The sequence below is a fragment of the Ostreococcus lucimarinus genome, chromosome 11, assembly GCF_000092065.1.
Source record: "Ostreococcus lucimarinus CCE9901 chromosome 11, complete sequence".
NCBI lineage: Eukaryota > Viridiplantae > Chlorophyta > Mamiellophyceae > Mamiellales > Bathycoccaceae > Ostreococcus > Ostreococcus sp. 'lucimarinus'.
The window spans coordinates 296701-315594 of NC_009365.1; the positions used below are offsets into that span (position 1 = coordinate 296701).

Sequence of the window (18894 nt, forward strand, 5' to 3'; positions counted from 1 at the left end):
CGTCGCCGTCGTCGCCGTCGTCGCCGCGCGACGCCGCGCGCGCGTCGTCGTCGCCGCCGGACGACGACGCGCCGACGCTCGCGCGCGCGCGCGAGGACGACGCGACGCTGCGAACGAGCGAACCGTTGTTGACGCCGCGCGTGGCGCGCGCGCTGCGAGCGCGCGTCGAGCCGAGGGCGGGCGCGGTGACGTGGACGCGCGCGTTCGATTCGCGCGCGTGCGGATTGGCGAGTCTTCGTCGCGTCGTCGAGCGGTGCGCGGGCGTCGGACGCGCGCTCGTGCTCGTGCAACCCGAGGCGGCGGACGAGGCCGAGGCCGAGGACGAGGACGAGGCGTACTACGTCGCGCACGTCTCACCGGGTTTCCAAGCGAAGCCTCGGCACGATTTCCACGGCGACGACGCGTGCAAGACGTTTCGCGTCGACGGAAAACGCGGCGTCGTCGTCGACACGTCCGGGGTCTCCGTCGCGCCGCTGTATTGCGCGTACGGCTACTCCCGACACGGCGACGTCGTCAACGGGTTCGGGATGTTCGGTAAGATCGGGCGCCACGCCTTATTCGTGGACGCCGCCCTGGAAAACGCGCACGCGGACTTCGGCGCGCGTCGCTTCTCCGTGCGTCGCGTCGAAGTCTGGGCGCTTGAGGCGCGCGCGCCCGGAATCGACGCCGGCGCTTCGCCGCGCGCGGCGACGCGCGATCGAGCGACGATGGCGCAGTTTACGTCATCCGCGATCGCCCGCGACGTCCTCGACGCCACGACCGGCTGACATCAAGACCGCGACGGAACGTCGAGGAAAGATCTCGTCGACGCGCTGTTTCGCGAGTGCGGCGGACCAGAAGGTGTGGGAGGCGCTGACGGATACGCGCGGCGTACGAGGCGACGTTCGCGGCGATTGAGGACGCGCGTCGCGCGAGATAGATGATAGATTGATACTAGATAGATCTGATGCAGCTCCTAGGCAGTCTCCTACGCGGTAGGAGACCTTGTTGTAACATACGATGTACGACGGATCCAAAAAGTGCGAGCACGTCACCGTCGACGACCCGTCCTCGAGCGCGCGAGCGCGACGCGCCGTTTTCAGTGACAAAAAAGAATGGCAACTTTGTTACCTCACCGGGATTCGAACCCGAGTCTGTTCGTGGAAGCGCGTGGCGTGTCCGTCAGTGTCGCGTTCACAATTTTTGGTGTCAACGTGTCCGTTCGCGTGTTCACGTGCGATGGGCGCGAAGATGCGTAGAATACGTACCTCTAGGGTGAAAGCCTAGCGTGATAACCATCTACACTATGAAGTACCGCTCGACCCCGCAAGGGGCCGCAGCGATCGATCTCTCCGATGTTTCGGAGTTCACGGGATGTACTCATGTTTCAGCTCGTCCACACTTTCGTGTGGCTAGATAGAGATGTGTGCGGCTTGACACGACGACGAGGTCGAACTCGCGGTCGCGAATCCGCGCGTCGCTCGCGACGCGGCGTCGTCGCGCGTCGTCGCTCGCGGGTGCGCGCGCGGCGCCATCACCGCGCGCCGCGAAGTGACGACGCCCGCGCCGCTCAGGAAAAATTTATATATCGCCCCTTTAGAGAGTACCTACACACATGACGAGTCATGAACCAAGGATGCGGGGAGATCTCGCCGTCGGCGCCACTCGTCGCCGCATACGATGACCGATTCAGTCGCGCACGCCTCACCGACGTGGAGAACGTACTCATTAGACCCGTCGCTGCAACCGGACTGGATGAACGGCACGGCGGAGGTAGAGGCGGTCAAAACAGCGGAGGATGAACTCGAGCGCTCGTACAAGAACAAGCCATTCTTCAAGAACACAAGCTACGAGGCATTCGCCAGAAAACGAGGCGAGTATGATAAACCGACGCCCGACGGCCTCGAGGAGTTCAAGCGTCTCCTACGGGCGAGTTATCTTCGCACCGTAGAGCGCATCGATGAAGATACCCAAGTTCTGGAAGCCCAGCTACAAGACGAGAATATCTCTGAAACGCGACGGTCGGTTATCCCGCAGCACATCGAGGACACTCGTGCGAAATTAAAAGAGCAAGACAATTCATTGAACGCGCTGTGCGCCGATGTGGATGCGGTTATCGCAGATTTGAAAGGCTTGCCCGATAAAATTGCCGACATAAAAGAACACGCCTCTGAACAACTTCAGCAACACAAAAGAAAAAGAACCAGTATATCTTTGGAACGCAACCTCGAGGAGCTGAGCGATGCGCTGCGCAGCTACGAGGCGAAAAAAGAACAGGAGAGGCTCACAATTACCGATTATCGTGGGAAATATGGGTCATGTCCATCCCAGTATGTTCGCCAGACCGCCTGGGCACGCAGACCTTCTGGTCGTGAAGAAATTAGCTTCATTGTTCATCCTGTGGGTGTCATTGGCTGCGATGGCAGTAACCTGAGCGTTGATGGACGTGTTTCGATTGATGGTTATGGTGAGTTTAACGTACCAAAATGGCAGCCTGAATGGGGACCTGAGAAGCAAATGTGTGCGTGCGAATGCTTCCAAGAGTGGTACAAAGTCGACGCCCAAGACCTTCTTTACAGCGCGCTTCGTGGCGTAGAGGGCGCGCTAAAGGCGCTCAGTGGTTCGGGAGATGACACGTCTTCGCTTCGACGGCGCTTGGGCGATGCCAATTTGGACGAAGCAAGCACGGGGAGTTAATATATGTGGACGTATATTTTGTTGTCCACGAATGGCGCGATATAGAATAACGATAACTAGCCGCTCTCCACCGCCTCCAGTCTCGACACAGTATCACTGAGTTCACTGCGAAGTTCGTCGATTTGCTGATCTCTCGAGGCAACGGCGGCCTCTAAATCGGCGATTTGAGCGTCGTGCTCGACGATTCTTTCGTGCAGCTCCTGGTTTGACTTGACGAGCACAGGAATGATTTGAGTGTATTGCGCGTACGGCTACTCCCGACACGGCGACGTCGTCAACGGGTTCGGGATGTTCGGTAAGATCGGGCGCCACGCCTTATTCGTGGACGCCGCCCTGGAAAACGCGCACGCGGACTTCGGCGCGCGTCGCTTCTCCGTGCGTCGCGTCGAAGTCTGGGCGCTTGAGGCGCGCGCGCCCGGAATCGACGCCGGCGCTTCGCCGCGCGCGGCGACGCGCGATCGAGCGACGATGGCGCAGTTTACGTCATCCGCGATCGCCCGCGACGTCCTCGACGCCACGACCGGCTGACATCAAGACCGCGACGGAACGTCGAGGAAAGATCTCGTCGACGCGCTGTTTCGCGAGTGCGGCGGACCAGAAGGTGTGGGAGGCGCTGACGGATACGCGCGGCGTACGAGGCGACGTTCGCGGCGATTGAGGACGCGCGTCGCGCGAGATAGATGATAGATTGATACTAGATAGATCTGATGCAGCTCCTAGGCAGTCTCCTACGCGGTAGGAGACCTTGTTGTAACATACGATGTACGACGGATCCAAAAAGTGCGAGCACGTCACCGTCGACGACCCGTCCTCGAGCGCGCGAGCGCGACGCGCCGTTTTCAGTGACAAAAAAGAATGGCAACTTTGTTACCTCACCGGGATTCGAACCCGAGTCTGTTCGTGGAAGCGCGTGGCGTGTCCGTCAGTGTCGCGTTCACAATTTTTGGTGTCAACGTGTCCGTTCGCGTGTTCACGTGCGATGGGCGCGAAGATGCGTAGAATACGTACCTCTAGGGTGAAAGCCTAGCGTGATAACCATCTACACTATGAAGTACCGCTCGACCCCGCAAGGGGCCGCAGCGATCGATCTCTCCGATGTTTCGGAGTTCACGGGATGTACTCATGTTTCAGCTCGTCCACACTTTCGTGTGGCTAGATAGAGATGTGTGCGGCTTGACACCGCACATCTGATGAATGACTGTGCGCTAAACTTTTTCACCCAGAAATCGCGTCGACGGACGCGCGAATGTTACGGTCGGGCGTGACGTGTTTTCGCACGCCGCGCGCCGCGCGTCGTCGCGTTCGTCGCATTCCGCACTTCGCGATGCCGCCGCGAAAGCGCGCGCGCGAGGCTTCGGGCGACCCGGTCGAAACAGAGGAGGGTTCAGCGCGCGCTCGGGATTCGACCGAACCGCCGTCGACCACCGCGCCGTCGGCGCCGTGCCCGTACCTGGACACGGTGAACCTCGCGAACCTGGATTTTGACTTTGAGAAGCGGTGCGCGGTGTCGCTGTCGCCCGTGCACGTGTACGCGTGCTTGGTCTGCGGCAAGTACTTCGCGGGACGAGGAAAGAAGACGCACGCGTACGCGCACGCGCTGGAGTGCGGACATCACGTGTTCATGCGCCTGGCCGACGGCGCGGCGTGGTGCCTGCCGGATGGGTACGAGGTGGTGGACGAAGGGACGACGCTGTCGAGGATTCGAGACGTGCTCGCGCCGACGTACGCGAAAAAGTACGTGGAGGAAGAGATCGAGGGCGCGCGACCGATGTGGCGGCGCGCGCTGGACGGCACGGAGTTTCTCGTCGGCGTCGTCGGATTGAACGCGATTTGGAGCAAACGCGACGACGGCGTGAGCGCGGTGCTGCAATCGCTGAACAGAGTGGCGCCGCTGCGGCGCGCGCTGTTGCTCGACGACGCGAGGGAACGCGAGGACGTCTATCGCGCCTTGGCGGACATCACGAAGAAGATTTGGAACGCGCGAAATTTTAAAGGTCACTCGAGCCCGCACGAGTTCATGCAAGCGGTTCGAAATCGATCGAAAGACGCGTTCGGCGCGGAGACGGGGAACCACGACGCCGCGCAGTTCTTGCGTTGGTTGCTCAACGAATTGATTCGCGACGAAAAGAAACGCGGCGAAAAGCGATCCGTCATTCAGTCGTGTTTCCAGGGAGAAGTGGAAATCATCGACGATTCGTCCGCGTCGCGCGCGTCGCCGTTCCTCATGCTCTCGATGGACCTCCCGAACGCGCCGCTGTTTCAAGACGTCATGGAGAAGAACATCATCCCGCAAGTCTCCCTCGAGCGCGCGCTGCTGAAGAAATTCGACGGCGTCACCGCGGACCCCAAGACGCGGCGCAGGTTCAAGATCACCAAGCTCCCAAACTACTTGATCGTGAATTATTCGCGCTTCACCAAGAACAACTTCTTCGTCGAAAAGAACCCGACCATCGTGACGTTTCCGACGCGGGGGCTGAACCTCGCCGATCACATCCCGGTGCCGAGAGGGGACGAAAATTCGGCGACGTACGATTTGATCGCCAACATCGTGCACGACGGCGCGCCCGACGACGGGTCGTATCGCGCCATGGTGTACCACGCGCCGGATAAAAATTGGTACGAGACGCAGGATTTGCGCGTCGCCGAGGTGTTGCCGCAACAAGTCAACCTCACGGAGACGTACGTGCAGATTTACGAGCGTCGAGACAAGCGACGAGACGCGTAGGACTCGAAAACCACATTTAGAATAATAATAGAAAACAAACGTCTCGCGATGACGAATACAACGAATACAAATACAATACACACGTCGCGCGTCGACGGACGCTAATCGCCCTCGCCGCCCTCGCCCTCGCCCTCGCCCTCGCCGTCCCACCCGAGCGCTTCCATCGCGTTCGCGAGCTCCGCCTCGAGCACGGGCGCGTCCGCCGCGCGCGCCGCCGCGCTGTTCTCCACCGTCGCGTGATCCACCGCGCTCCGCATCGAATACATCACCCGCCACTCCAACGCCCAAGCGTCCACGGGTCCGAACGACCGCGAGTCCTCGTGTCTCCCCGCGCTCTTCGCCGAATCCGTCTCCGCGTCCGCGTCCGCCGTCACCCACGCGTGATCCTTCGGCACCACGTACACGCTCGCGTTCGCCGCGTCCACGAGTTCGTCGCCCTCCGTCGCGCTCACGCGTCGTATCAGCGTTCGCGTCGCGTCGCTCGGGTGCGCGAACGCCACCACGTCCCCGATCGCGGCGCTCCGAAACGGGTGCGCCAGCCTTCGCGCGAGCACGTACTCCGTCCCGGATCCTCCTCGCGCGCTCGACGGTCCCGGCGCGTCGCGCGCGCCGCCGCGCAGCGTCGGCGTCATCGCGTCGCCGCGAAACGCGAACACGCGCGTCATCGCGTCCTCGCCGATCGCGCGCACCGCCTCGGCGAGCGGCGCGCGCGGCGCGCGCGGCGCCGTCGTCGGGTCGTCGTCGTCGTCGTCGTCGTCGTCGACGTCGCGCGAGCGCGCGGTCGCGGCGACGGGGCGCGCGGCGGCGGACGACGCGGCGACGAGGGCGGGGACGAAGAGCGTCATGATTCGCTCCCAGTGGTACGACAGGCGGAGGGCGCCCATGACGGGCGTCGGCGCGTCGACGAGTGGCGCGGGCGCGGCGCGAGCGGGCTCGATCGGCGCGTACCGCTGTCTGTGAAACGTGGCTAATGATTCGCGACGATCTCGAACGTCGAGTCCTAAACGCTAGGTTTTAATTCGCGGTTTCGTCCGCCGTCGCGTCGATCGCGCGATCCTCGATGCGCTTTTCGCGGCGATTCCACTGGGCGCGGTCGCGCGCGGCGAGGAGCAAAGGTATCTCCGGCGGAACGGGCGCGTCGCGCCTGACGAAGCAATCGCCCATGAACTCTTTCTCTTGTTCGTCTTTGCACGACACGCGCTGGAGGAAATCGAGCGGTGATCGCGGCACGCCGGTTTCGTGGTGCTTCGAGCGAAACCGCGCGGCTTCGATGTAGGCGCCAAAGTCGCCGTGTTTGACGCCGAGAAGATCGGCGTCGGAGGAGCATCCGCCCATTTTATCGGCTTTGGGGAACACGGTGGGGCCTTTGGCGAGCACCGCGCACAGGCCAACCTTGATGTCCGTGCTTTGCACTCGCAAGAGCTTGCGGAAGCCGGGAGACCACGTGCTCGGATGATCGTACCGCCAACTCGTGTACTCGTTGTACCTCGACTCATCGCTCGCGATCGCCTCGAGCTCGGCCGCGAGCGCCTCGAAGCTATCGTAGTCGCGCAAATCAATGTATGATTTCTTCGTCGGCATGAGCTCGGTGAACGAATCGTGACCAGTGTATATCGGAATCGAGCCGCGGGCGAGCGCCATCCACACCTTCTCCGTCATGTACCCTTGGCACATCGGTGCGTTCTCCACGGCGAAATAAAACATGTAGCGCGCCATCTTACTCTGATACTCCAGGTTTTCCACCCCGCGGCCGGGCAAGTTGCGCGGCAAGTGGTAGTTATTGAAGCAATTCCCCATGGAAAACGTCGGAAAGTGTTCGGCGAGACCGACGACGATGCCGGGTCGCGGAGGAAGGCAATCGATGGCGATCCAAGCCACCGCGGGAATCCTCTCCGAGTGAGGAATCGTGTACGCGGGGAAATCTTCCGCCATCGAATCCAGCGACGGGCCGAACGGCCACCAAATAGCCGACCGTTTCTGATCGAAATACCCGACGTAATCGAACTCTCTGACGACTTTCGGGTTTTGCAAATCCTTCCCAAAAGTCGCCACGGCTTCGTGCGCCATGTACACGTCCACCTGACCCGGGTCTATCTTTGCAGGTTTCGCGTACGAACCGTCTTTCCCTTTATTCTTGCCGCGCCACAAGTACCCCGATTGACTAAACACTCTCACGTCGGCTCTCTTGTCGCCGTCGCATCCGATGACGACCTTCTCCACGCACGCGCCGGGAGTGAACAACCTTCCGAACCCTTTCACGTAGGTCGAGTCCCAGGCATCCGCCGGCATGTCCACGCACATCGTGAACCCGGTCTCCGAGCGCGTCACCGCCGGCGCGTGCGCGTACGACGACACGTCGACGTCGGCGTCGTAGCCTCGAAACGCGTCCGGCAGATACGCGTGCCGAATCGGATCCAACGCCGCCGCCACCGCGAGCTGATCCACCTTCCCGTGCGCGTTCCTGTAGTACGCCTGCGCGATCATCGCCTTCCGAGTCGCCCTCGCGTCGCCGAGCTTCGCCGCGCTCGCGCCGAGACCGCCGTCTCGCGTCGCCGCCGCCGCCGCGCCGATCGCCGCGCACGCCGCCAGCGCGCCCGCCCCGACCCGCGCCCGCGTCCACCGTCCGCCGCGCCTCGCGTCGCCGGCGTCGCCGCCGCCGCCGTCGCCTCGCGCGCGCGTCGCGTTCGCCGTCGTCGTCGTCGCGCGCTCGACGTCGTCGAGGTGTTGACGCCATCCTTCGTCATCCGTCGCCGTCGCGCGCGCGCGCGTCAGCAGGGACGCGCGCTCGGCGCTCGCCGTCGACGCCGTCGGCATCGCGCGTCCGACGCGCGCGTCCGTCGCGACGCGCGACGCGTCGTCGTGTGTCGTTCGGTCGCGACGACCGACGAAGGGTGTTGACGCGCCAAAGCTCTAAACCCTACATCGCCGCGCGCGGCGGCGCCTCGCGCATGCGCGCGCGCGCGCGCGGCGCCCTCGAGCGCGCCGAACCCTCCGCGCGCGTTTCCCGCGCCGCGCGACGGCGCTTCCCGCGCCCTCGCGCGCCGTCGCGCGCGACATCGCGCGCGAACGACCGATTTCGCGACGCGCGCGACGACGACGACGACGACGACGCGCGCGCGCGACAGTTCCTCCGACTCGCGCGCGACGCGCGCGATGGATCGTGGGCGCTGCAGAGCGCGACGGTGACGCTGCGGCCGCGCGACGCGAGCGCGCGAGCGACGCGAGCGCTGCGGGTGTGCGCGCTGGTGCACTACGGCGAGGCGCGGTACTATCGCGGCGTGGCGAAGGACTTCGAGACGCGCGAGAACGACGCGACGCTGGTCGAGCTGATCACGTCGAGGAAGCACTTGGAAGCGAGCGACGAGCGAGGGCTGAAACTGTGGCGGTTGAGCGAGGCGCTGGCGCCGACGGCGGAGGCGCGAGCGCTGGCGAACGCGCACGGGTTGCGCGCGCAGCTGGACGCGCTGGACGCGAGGGCGCGAGGATGGTACGTCGCGGACGTGACGCGAGAGGAGTTGATCGCGCTGCGACGAGAGGCGGGAGAGATGACGGCGAAGACGGCGGAAGAGACGACGCGAAACGCGAAGCGGAGCGCGGTGTCGATGGGAGGGAATCTGCCGCCGGCGCTCGAGGCGCTGGCGGTGACGGCGTTCGGAAGGGCGTCGGAGGGCGATCCCGCGAGGCTGTTCGCGCGGTTGAGCTGTTGGTTCGTGCCGTGTCCGGAGGCGCATTTGTTGCTGCTCGATTGGGTGTGGGCGGGCGGGCGTCCGTCCGAGGTCTTGGGCGCGATGGTGGACTGTTGCGCGTCGGGTGATTTAGAATCCGCGCGTCGCTTGGCGTTCGCGCAGATGATCGTGAGCGCGCAAGCCGAGGGGCCGGCGGGCGGCGGTTCGACCGAGCCCGTTTTGGTCGCCCGACGCAACGACGTCGCGATGGACGGGGTGAACAAGGCGTTCAAGGCGCCCGAAATCGACACCGTCAACCTGTTGTACGGCGGTTTGCACGTCCCGGGACTCGTGCGGTGCGCCCGCGAGCGTTTAGACATGGAAGTCGTCGACGTGGCGTGGCGAGACGCCTGGCGCGTGCAACCGCCGGAGAACGCGTCGCCTCTCAGATACGCCATAGTGCCGCTCATTCTCGGCATCGACGGCACGGATTGGGCGCAAACGCTTCACGACGCCGTCGCGCTCGGCGCGAGCGCCGGTATTCTTTCCACGTTTCTCTACATCGTTCGTCACGGCGCGCTGTATTACGCCCTCGGCAAGTGGCTTCTCGAGTGGAATCGCCAACTCTTCGACGCCGACGTCGGTCCGTCGCCGGAGAATGTAAAATATCGTTAATCGCCTAGCCAACGACTTCGTCGTCCGTCGTCGCGCGTCGACGCCACACCATGCCTCGCCCCACCCCCGCGCCGCCGCCGCCGCCGGCGGCGCGCGACGTCGACGTCGAGCGCGACGCGCTCACCGCGATGCGCAAAGACGGCACGCTCGACGCCCTGCGCGCGCGCGCGGTCGAGCGCGTTCGCGCGGACCCAGAGATGAAAACCTTCACGGAATTCGCGGCGCGCGCGTCGCAGACGCTGCGCGACCCGCGAGCGAGGCGCGCGTCGAGGAAAGATCTCGTCGACGCGCTGTTTCACGAGTGCGGCGGACAGATTTTGAAGCAGGCGGACCAGAAGGTGTGGGAGGCGCTGACGGATACGCGCGACGAACTCGGCCGCGCGGCGTACGAGGCGACGTTCGCGGCGATGGAGGACGCGCGTCGCGCGAGATAGATACCGATAGATAATAGATTGATAATACATAGATCTGATGTAGCTGATGCCGCCGCCGTCGCGTCGGACGGATCGCCTCGGTCGCCTTCGGTTCGCTTCTCGGCGGCGGCCGCCGACGCGGACGCCGCCGCGCGTCGCGGTCGTCATGCGCGCGGTTGTGCGGCGACGATTTATTTTACGCCGCGCGACGGGCGAGCGACGCCGGCGAATCGAGCGACGCTGAATGCCCGTACGCTGGAATCGCGCGCGAACGCTGACGCGACGATTCGTCCGAGTGGGTGGTTAGGCGCGCGCGGCGGCGGCGGCGGCGATGCCGTCGCCCAACGCCCAGCTCGCCTCGACGTCTCGACGCCGGTAACGAATCTTGTCGAGCGCGCGAATCGTCTCGTCGTCCGCGGCGCCGTGACCGACGGTGAGGAGGGCGTACACGTAGACGAGGTCGAGGCAGAGGTAGTTGACGTCGACGGCGTCGCGCGCGGCGACGGGGAAGCGAGCCTCGAGCTCGGCGGCGGGCGTGGAGCACGCGCGAAGGGCGGCTCGCTTCACGTCGCGCGGTGTCATGGTCGCGATATCGGTCGGGCGCCTCGGCGGCGGCACCGCGCCGCCTTGAATCGCGCGTTCGACGATGAAGGACATGACGAAGAGGGGCGTTTTGCGCGGCGTCGTCCAAGCGCCGGCGAACGAACACGGTGCTTTCGCGCAATTTCCCTCGAGCGCCTGCGTCGTGGCGAGCAGACACCGTGTAAAGTCGCTGCCGTCGCTGGATCCGATGGCGGCGTACGTCTCCCCAGGCTCGAGCCCGTAGCAATCTTTTTCGCACGAATCCGCGAACGCGTTCGGTAAGCACGGATGCGAACCGTCTTTATTCTTCCCCACGCTAAATATCTTCGGCCGTACGGCGACGATACCGTAGCCCTTAAACGAATGCACGTATGTCCTATACGTCGTCGACGCCGCCTCGATGTCGCGCACGTACCCTTTCGGCGCGTCCTTCGCCGCGCCCCCGCCCACCGCGTACGCGATTTGCGTACTCCCGCCGCCTAAATCTACCACCGTCACAGTCTTCTCCGGCGCCCCGCCGAGATTCCCTAGCAAATAATTTACACTCACCCACGCGTGCGCGCCCTCGTCTTCGCCGTCCATGATGCTCACGAACGACGCCGACGACGGATGAAATCCCGCGTTCGCGATTTTTCGTCGCACCGCCTCCACGATGGCGTCCGCCGCCTCCCGCCCTTCGGGCATCAGTCTCAATCCCGCCGTCGCGCGCACACTAAACGGTGTTTCTCGTCTCGCGCTCTCCGGCACGACTCCTTTCGCCACGTCGATCAGCGCCTCGATCGACGTCGCCGCCGCCTCGGCGTCGCCGCCGTAGCTCTTCAGTCCCGGTTCGATCGAGCGAAACGTCTCGTCTCGCAGCGCCTCGCCGCCGCTCGCGAACGCCGATCGAGAGAACGTGAACACGTGCACGCGCGTGCCCGTGGAGCCGGCGTCGATGACGACGGCGTAGCGTGTTTTCGCCGCGCGCGTGCTCTCAAAGCCGGTGACATCGGCGAGCGCGCTGAGCGCGACGAGCGCGACGACGAGGACGGTGAAGGCGACGACGAGGGCGAGCTGGCGGAACGTTCTCGCGCGCGCGTACTCCTGGGTCTGGGGGTACGATTGCGCGCGGGGAAGAGGCATCGCGACGCGATGTAACCGCGCTCGACGCAGGCGAGCGGGACGCGCGAGCGGGACGCGAGAACGCCGCGGATCGATCGGCGTGTCGCGCGAAGGACGACCAGTAGTACACGTATTTTACATTGACGATGTCCGTTACGTGGGACAACGAGCCGCGAGCGGCGCGCGGGCGAGGCCGAGGACGAGGGCGACGGCGCCGGCGATGAGTGCGAGCGCCGCGAAAAAGCCACTCGGGGAGTCAAAGGATGGGTACGTGGAGCCGAGCACGCCGCTGAAATAGTTGCCGAAGAAGTATGAGCCGAACCATAAACCGATTATGGCGCTGAGTAAACCATCCGGAGCGATTTTGGAAATGTAAGAAAGCGCCACGGGGAAGGTGAAGAGCTCGCCGGCCGTGAGGAAAATCTGATTGAGGACGATCCAAAACACGCTCACGCGAGTCGGCGAGGCGTGCGAGTCGATCGGTAAAGCACCGAACATCAGCACCGCGAATGATGAAGACAGAAGCGCACACCCGATGGCAATTTTCGACATCTGGTGCGGCTCCGCACCGCGTCGCGCTTGCCAATCCCAAAGCGCCGTCACCGCCGGCGTCAGCGAGAGGACGAGCAACGGATTCAACGCTGCGACGAACTCGGTCGGCATCCCGTGTAAATCGACGTGCTCGTCCGAGAACAACATCAGGGTGCTTCCTGATTGTTCATAAACCATGCTAAATCCGATCCCAGCCACGCAAACGATGGCGACGGCGAACATGGCGTTCGAGTTTTCGCGTATCAATCGCGCCATGTCGTTGAGACTCTTGCGTGATTCGCCGTTTGAACGCCCGTTTTCTTCTTCAAAATCTTGTTCGTTCGATCCCATCCGACGCAGCGGGCTTCTGGACTCCTCGTCATTGTCGTTCGCCGACGCTGGAATCATGGCGTCCACGACGTGCCTGCGGTTCAAGGCGTAAATTGCCAACGCGCACCACATTCCCACGGCGGCGCTCGCGAACGCGGCGCCGTAACCAAAGTACACGCGCACCGTCCCAGCGATCAAGGGCGAAAAGAACGCCCCAACATTGATACAACAATAAAAAATACTGAATCCCGCGTCGCGTTTCGGATCATCCTTGGCGTACAACGCGCTCAACTGCGTGCTAATCGAAGGCTTAAACGCCCCGTTTCCGACGCACACCAACGCCAACCCGATCAAAAACGCCCACTCGCTCGCCATGGCGCCGTACCCTAACGCCATCACCACCGCCCCCACCACTGCGCTTCGATGCGCCCCCAAAACCGCGTCGGCGACGATCCCACCGAACACTGGCGTCAGGTACGCCAAACACGCGAACGCGCCGTACGTCTTCGCGCTCGTCGCCTCCGCCGCTCGCGTCCTCTCCATCATCCCCACCGCATCGCTCGCGTTCACCGCCATCGCGAAATCATAATTCGAGAACGTTTTCCCCACCGTTCGCAGTCCCAACACGCGCTCGACGTCGAACGTCGGATCGCGCAATACCTTCGTCACGTACAGCGCCAACAGCGCGCGCGCGGCGTAGTACCCGAACCGCTCCCACATCTCCGTCGCGCCCAGGACGACGAGTCCGAGCGGGTGCGCGCCGCGCATGATCGTCGCGCGCGCGCGAGCTCCCGCGTCCCGCGCGCGCGGCTCCAGCAGCGGTCGCGCGTCGTTTTCGTCGTCCGAGGGCGCGCTCGAGGTGCCTTCGCCGCGTCGATCGCGCGTCGTCGCGTCGTCGCGCGACGCCATCGCGCGCGCGCGTCGGCGACGACGATTCGCGCGCGCGCGGTCGTCGCTCGACGACGCGGCGTCGCGGCGCGGTGTGGCGACGGCGCCCTCACCGACGACGGTTTGAAATCCGAGTCGTCACTCCTCGAAGCGACGCCGACGTCGCGAGCGCGCGCGCGCGATGGCGTCGAGCGCGGTCGCGGCGCGGTGTGGAACGCTCGCGGCGCCGACGCGCGGCGCGCGGGACGGCGCGCGCGCGCGAAAGACTCGCGCGAGGGCGATGAAGATGACGTTGATGCCGCTGGCGCCGGGCGATCGCGCGACGCCGCGACGCGCGAGGGCGTCGTCGTCGTCCGCGGGGGGCGCGGAAAGTGAGAACGCGACGACGACGTCGTCGAGCGGGCGAGAGACGCGCGCGAACGGTGGCTTGGCGGCGGTGACGGCGGACGTCGAGCGTCGCGTCAACGAGGCGCTCATCGGCGTCGCGGTGACGGTGATCGATAATCTTTACGGTGGACGCTCGTACGCGCGATTTCACGCGCTGGAGACGGTGGCGAGAGTGCCGTATTTTAGCTTTATGTCCGTGCTTCACCTGTACGAGACGTTCGGGTGGTGGCGAAAGGCGGATTATCTCAAGGTGCACTTTGCGGAGACGATGAACGAGTATCATCACTTGCTCATCATGGAATCTCTGGGCGGGGCGGAGCTTTGGAAGGATCGGTTCGTGGCGCAACACATCGCGGTGGCGTATTACTGGATTTGCGTCGCGCAGTACTTGGTGTCGCCGAGATGGGCGTACAACTTGCTCGAGCAGGTGGAATCGCACGCGTACGCGACGTACGACGGATTTTTAAACGCCAACGAGGAGGTGCTGAAGGCGACGCCGCCGCCGAGCGTGGCGGTGCAGTACTACACCAAGGGTGATTTGTACTTGTTTGACGAATTTCAAACCGTCGATCGGGGCGAGAGACGACCGAAGATTGACAATCTGTACGACGTCTTCGTCAACGTACGAAACGACGAAGCCGAACACATGAAGACGATGGAATTTTGCCAGCGTCCTGGCAACGGCTTACGCTCGCCGTCGAGCAAGGAGGCGATGGTATTGCTCAGTAAAGACGCTTGCGAGGTGGACGAGGACTTCCAAGTCGATGAAGATTGTGAGAAGGCGTCCATCGCGGCGAGCGCCGAGGACGAGCGCGTGTGCGAAGGCTTGGTCGACTGCGTCGTCAACTTTGGCACGGGCGCGATGAGTTACGAGCCCGAGGTCGATCGCGAGTGATTTCAATCCGGTCGTCGATTTTACCGTCGCGCGCGCGACGACGCCGACACACTACCCATAGTACAACAATTACGAGCGACGAATTTCTAGATTTTAACGACGCGCGTCGCCGCGTTTCACACCCGTCGCGTCACTCCGCGCGAACGACGCGCGACACCACCATCTCAAACGTGTCCTCGACCACCGCGCGCTTAATCTCTTCCCTCACCGCGGACTCTCCCACCACCTCGCACTCCTCGTCGACGTCCGTCGTCGACGTCGCTCGCCACCCCTCCGGCGCGTCCTCGCTCGTCGCCTCCGCGACGATCTCAAACTCCACCCGTCCCTCCCTCGCCGTCGCCAGTCGCGCCTTCCGCGCGCCTTCGTCCGCGACGAACACAAACTTCGTCGCCGTCGCCGCCAGCGCGTCTCTCGCGTCCCTCTTCCGCGCCGCGCTCGGCGTCTCGCCGCCGCGCGCGTCCACCCGCGCGTCGAACCGGTACGCGTCGAACGCCGCGTTCGCGCGTCGAAACACGACGCCGACGGACGCGCACCGTCCTCGCGCGACGTCTCGTCGCAGGCTCGCGAATATTTCGTCGCAGTACGCGCCGACGTCGGCGCGATGGCGCTTTCCGACGGTGGCGAGCTTGACGCCGAAGAGGTCGGACTTGGCGCTTGAAGCGTCGTCGTAGACGCCGTACCGCGCGACGGCGTGCTGCGCGAGGGCGTTGATGAACTCGAGGAGGACGTCCGCGATCGCGATCGCGGCGTCGTCGCTCGAGTCGGGCATGCGCGGCGACGTGCGGCGGATGATGATGATGTACAGCGTTACAGCGCGGCTCGACGACGAACGAAGACGACGACGCGGCGCGGAATCACACGACCTCGGCGTCGAGTAAACGCCACTCGTTCGCCACGCGCGGACTGGAATGGTCGATGGGAGGTAAAACCATCGGCGCCGCGACCTCGCGCGCCTTATCCGCGCCGAAGAGCTTCTCCGCGAGCGCCAACGCGAACTCGAGCGCGGTGCCCGGACCGCGCGAGGTGACGACGTCGCCGTCGACGACGACGCGACCGTTCGCGCTCGCGTCCGAGGGTAAATCCTTCACGAACGCGGGATGCGCGGTGCACGCCAAACCGTCGAGCATGCCGCGCGGCGCCAACACGACGCCCGGCGACGCGCACATCGCCGCGACGAGCGCGCCCGGCGTCTCCATCTGCCTCGTCAGCGCGCGCGTCAACCGTTCAGATTTCGCCAGATTCGCCGCGCCGGGCATCCCTCCCGGCAGCGCGATCAGATCCCACGCCCTCGTCTCCACGCGCGCGAGATCTCGCAGGCGCGCGTCCGGGACGATTCGCACCCCTCTCGAGCACTCCACCGCGTCGTCGCGTCTCGCGGCGTCGTCGTCGTCGTCTCGCCGCGTCTCGTCGTCGTCCCCAGGTTCGATCGACGCCACCGTCACGTCCGCGCCCGCGCGTCGCAGGACGTCGACGATGATCACCGTCTCCATCTCCTCGCTGCCGCGCGCGATCGGCACCAGCACCGTCGGCGCCGTCGCGCGTTGGCGCGCGTTCGATTGCGATTGCGTTCGCGATTGCGTTCGCGATTGCGTTCGCGTTCGCGTTCGCGCGCGCATCGCGCGTCGCGCGCGCGTCGGTCGTCCCGTCGGTCGTCCCGCCGATCGTCCCGCGCCGAGCGCGCGCGCGCGCATGGCCGCCGCGGTGCGCCGTCGTCGGCGGCGGCGTCGCGTCGGCGTCGCGGACGCGAGTCCCCTCCGATCGACGAGTGCTGACCCACGAACACGTATTTAAGCCACAAAACGCCACTGTAATCGAACCGCGCGACGCGAGTCCCCTCCGATCGACGAGTGCTGACCCATAAACACGTATTTAAGCCACAAAACGCCCGCGTAATCGAACCGCGCGACGCGAGTCCCCTCCGATCGACGAGTGCTGACCCACGAACACGTATTTAAGTCACAAAACGCCCGTGTAATCGAACCGCGCGACGCCGACCCCACCCGCGCGCGCGACGCGGCGCGCCATTCGACGCCGCTCGAGGTGCGCGACGCGACGCGACGCGACGGCGCGACGCGCGAAACCCGACGAACGATGGCGACGATCGACGCGACGGCTCGCGGCGCGGGCGCGCGCGACGACGGCGCGACGCGACGGCGAACGATGACTGACGCGAGGCGATCACGCCGTTTGCGCAGAGACGGAAATCGCGCACGCGCGCGCGAACGACATGGCGAAGTACTACGGCGACATCGCGAAATCGGCGAAGGGTGCGTGGGAGATCGACGACGACGGCGGGGGGGGGGAGACGCGAGGGCGCGAGGATGGATTGAGGGAGGATCGGGGGGACGCGCGCGAGGGCGACGACGCGCGCGGGGCGAGGACGACGAAGGACTGACGATGCGATCGATCGCGCGCGCGCAGACTTGCTCACGGGCGGGTTCAATTATGACACGAAGGTTTCCGTCGATACTAAGTCGGCCGGGACGGTGCGTGAGGCGCGGAAGCGCGAGGCGAGGCGACGGCGGAGAGACGCGAGGCGAGCGGCGGACGACGGACGACGACGGCGCGAGGGGGTCCGCGCGCGCGGTCGAGCGCTCGAGCGCGGCGCGCGGGAGGGCGGTCGATGGGGATATATTTTGCGTCGTCGAGCGGCGCGCGCGCGCGAGGTTCGCGGGACTGACTTTCGGAATGGGTGCGTTTTTCGACGTCGCAGGGCGTGTCCGCCTCCGTCGTTCAAAAGGGCGAGGCGGTGAGCGGCGACTTGAAGGTGAACGCGAACGTTGTCGATCAAGTGATCGACATCGAGTTGAACCAAGATGCCAAGGCGAAGGTGACTGCGTCTTTCCCGTCTCTCATCCCCAACGGAAAGCTTTCCGTCGGCGGTACGGTGCAAGATCTCGAAACCGTCAAGGTTTCCGCTTCGGTGCTCGCCGGTCCCCTCGGCGTCAAGGCTGACGTCGCCAACTACGCGGCGCCGAAGGCCGATGCGAGCTTGTGCTATGCCATCGGTGGTGGCTTCGCGGTCGGCGCCATGGCGACGATCAAGAGCTCCTCCGCGTTGGCGTACACGGTCGCGGCGCAATCCAAGCAAGGCGACGTCACGTACGCGTTGACGGCGGCGGATCAATTCAAGACGTTCAAGGCCAGCGTGGTGACCGCGTTGGACAGCAAGCAAACCCTTGGTGCCGAAGTGGTTTACAAGAAGGCGGCGACGGCGACGATCGGCTACTCCAAGAAGATGGATGGCCACTCTTTCAAAGCCGTCGTCGCCAACCCGGTGAGCGCCGAGTTCAACCCGACGCTCTCCGTGCACGCGAGCCTCGGGAGCTTGATCCCGAAGACGACCGCCACGATCAGCTGCCAAGTGGACAAAACGGTACGTACGACGACATTTTCTTCTCGGAGTCGGAATCGACGATGCTCTCGACGACGCGACCCTTCTTCACGGCGCCTATTGTCAAACAATCGCCGTTCCGCCCGTGTTCGGATGGTTGCCGCGGGTTGCCAACATCAACAATGCTCGAAGATGGTGCCCGCGCTTCTCCGTGCGCGGTGCGCCATAAATAGTATTAATATTTCGCGTCACAAATTCTCGATCGTGTCACTGACCGCGCGCGACGGTTTCTCCCTTTCGAAACAACAGATGAAGTACAAGTACGGCTTCCAGTTCGCGACCAAGCTTTGATCGAGACGGCTCGGACAGCTTCCGTTAGAACACTAGCACGCCGACCCCGTTCGCCGAATCGCTCGTCATTTCTTCCTCGAGCGAGGTGGTGACTTTTAAAGTATACAATACAATATCACGACGGAACGAGCGCCGCGTCCCGAGCGGCGCTCGCCTCCCGAGCCGTCCGCGTCGCGCGTCGACGTTCCTCTAACACTAATCCACCATATTCACCGACGATCGTCGATCGTCACACACCGTCGCGCACCCACGATGGCGGTGCCGCCGGGAACGGGAAATCGACAGTTTGTCGATGACGCGCAGGTGCGTAAACGGACCGCACGCGCGCGCGTCGCGCGTTA

General features: G+C 64.3%; 10 protein-coding genes across 10 annotated transcripts; 5 read left to right on the forward strand and 5 right to left on the reverse strand.

The window, feature by feature from the left end:
- The first annotated feature begins 1651 nt into the window (after window positions 1-1651).
- On the forward strand, window positions 1652-3417 carry OSTLU_26478 (predicted protein). The gene has a single exon (XM_001420264.1). It carries the CDS (start codon window positions 1660-1662, stop codon window positions 2674-2676), a length of 1017 nt encoding a protein of 338 aa, XP_001420301.1. The 5' UTR covers window positions 1652-1659; the 3' UTR covers window positions 2677-3417.
- Window positions 3418-4117: 700 nt separating this feature from the next.
- On the forward strand, window positions 4118-5386 carry OSTLU_2491 (predicted protein; the record flags this gene model as incomplete). Its single annotated transcript, XM_001420265.1, has 1 exon — window positions 4118-5386. A coding segment is annotated over one exon (1269 nt), but the record flags the coding sequence as incomplete, so codon positions are not given.
- A 116-nt stretch (window positions 5387-5502) lies between these two features.
- On the reverse strand, window positions 5503-6033 carry OSTLU_26480 (predicted protein; the record flags this gene model as incomplete). The annotated part of the gene is made up of 1 exon (XM_001420433.1): window positions 5503-6033. One exon carries the CDS (start codon window positions 6031-6033, stop codon window positions 5503-5505), a length of 531 nt encoding a protein of 176 aa, XP_001420470.1.
- Window positions 6034-6415: 382 nt separating this feature from the next.
- Window positions 6416-7690, reverse strand: OSTLU_93448 (predicted protein; the record flags this gene model as incomplete). Its single annotated transcript, XM_001420434.1, has 1 exon — window positions 6416-7690. The coding sequence occupies one exon, from the start codon at window positions 7688-7690 to the stop codon at window positions 6416-6418; it is 1275 nt and encodes a 424-aa protein (XP_001420471.1).
- Window positions 7691-8349: 659 nt separating this feature from the next.
- OSTLU_26482 (predicted protein) lies at window positions 8350-9751 on the forward strand (the record flags this gene model as incomplete). The annotated part of the gene is made up of 1 exon (XM_001420266.1): window positions 8350-9751. The coding sequence occupies one exon, from the start codon at window positions 8350-8352 to the stop codon at window positions 9739-9741; it is 1392 nt and encodes a 463-aa protein (XP_001420303.1). The 3' UTR covers window positions 9742-9751.
- A 715-nt stretch (window positions 9752-10466) lies between these two features.
- Window positions 10467-11690, reverse strand: OSTLU_3043 (predicted protein; the record flags this gene model as incomplete). Its single annotated transcript, XM_001420435.1, has 1 exon — window positions 10467-11690. A coding segment is annotated over one exon (1224 nt), but the record flags the coding sequence as incomplete, so codon positions are not given.
- Window positions 11691-11982: 292 nt separating this feature from the next.
- Window positions 11983-13466, reverse strand: OSTLU_50811 (POT family transporter: dipeptide/tripeptide:proton; the record flags this gene model as incomplete). The annotated part of the gene is made up of 3 exons (XM_001420436.1): window positions 11983-12654; window positions 12742-13257; window positions 13297-13466. 3 exons carry the CDS (start codon window positions 13464-13466, stop codon window positions 11991-11993), a joined length of 1350 nt encoding a protein of 449 aa, XP_001420473.1. The 3' UTR covers window positions 11983-11990.
- Window positions 13467-14034: 568 nt separating this feature from the next.
- Window positions 14035-14769, forward strand: OSTLU_5300 (predicted protein; the record flags this gene model as incomplete). Its single annotated transcript, XM_001420267.1, has 1 exon — window positions 14035-14769. A coding segment is annotated over one exon (735 nt), but the record flags the coding sequence as incomplete, so codon positions are not given.
- A 953-nt stretch (window positions 14770-15722) lies between these two features.
- OSTLU_44270 (predicted protein) lies at window positions 15723-16484 on the reverse strand (the record flags this gene model as incomplete). The annotated part of the gene is made up of 1 exon (XM_001420437.1): window positions 15723-16484. The coding sequence occupies one exon, from the start codon at window positions 16482-16484 to the stop codon at window positions 15723-15725; it is 762 nt and encodes a 253-aa protein (XP_001420474.1).
- Window positions 16485-17061: 577 nt separating this feature from the next.
- OSTLU_26487 (predicted protein) lies at window positions 17062-18639 on the forward strand. The gene is made up of 4 exons (XM_001420268.1): window positions 17062-17135; window positions 17290-17354; window positions 17582-18244; window positions 18512-18639. Exons 1-4 carry the CDS (start codon window positions 17096-17098, stop codon window positions 18551-18553), a joined length of 810 nt encoding a protein of 269 aa, XP_001420305.1. The 5' UTR covers window positions 17062-17095; the 3' UTR covers window positions 18554-18639.
- The last annotated feature ends 255 nt before the right edge of the window (window positions 18640-18894 follow it).

What these genes read in the sequence shown, in the direction of transcription:
- OSTLU_26478 (XM_001420264.1), top strand. Translation starts at nt 1,660, where the DNA reads ATGACCGATTCAGTCGCGCACGCCTCACCGACGTGGAGAACGTACTCA.
- OSTLU_26487 (XM_001420268.1), top strand. Translation starts at nt 17,096, where the DNA reads ATGGCGAAGTACTACGGCGACATCGCGAAATCGGCGAAGG. An exon ending in ATACTAAGTCGGCCGGGACG is followed by an intron (nt 17,355 to 17,581) that starts GTGCGTGAGGCG and finishes TCGACGTCGCAG; the next exon opens with GGCGTGTCCGCCTCCGTCGT. An exon ending in GCTGCCAAGTGGACAAAACG is followed by an intron (nt 18,245 to 18,511) that starts GTACGTACGACG and finishes TCGAAACAACAG; the next exon opens with ATGAAGTACAAGTACGGCTT.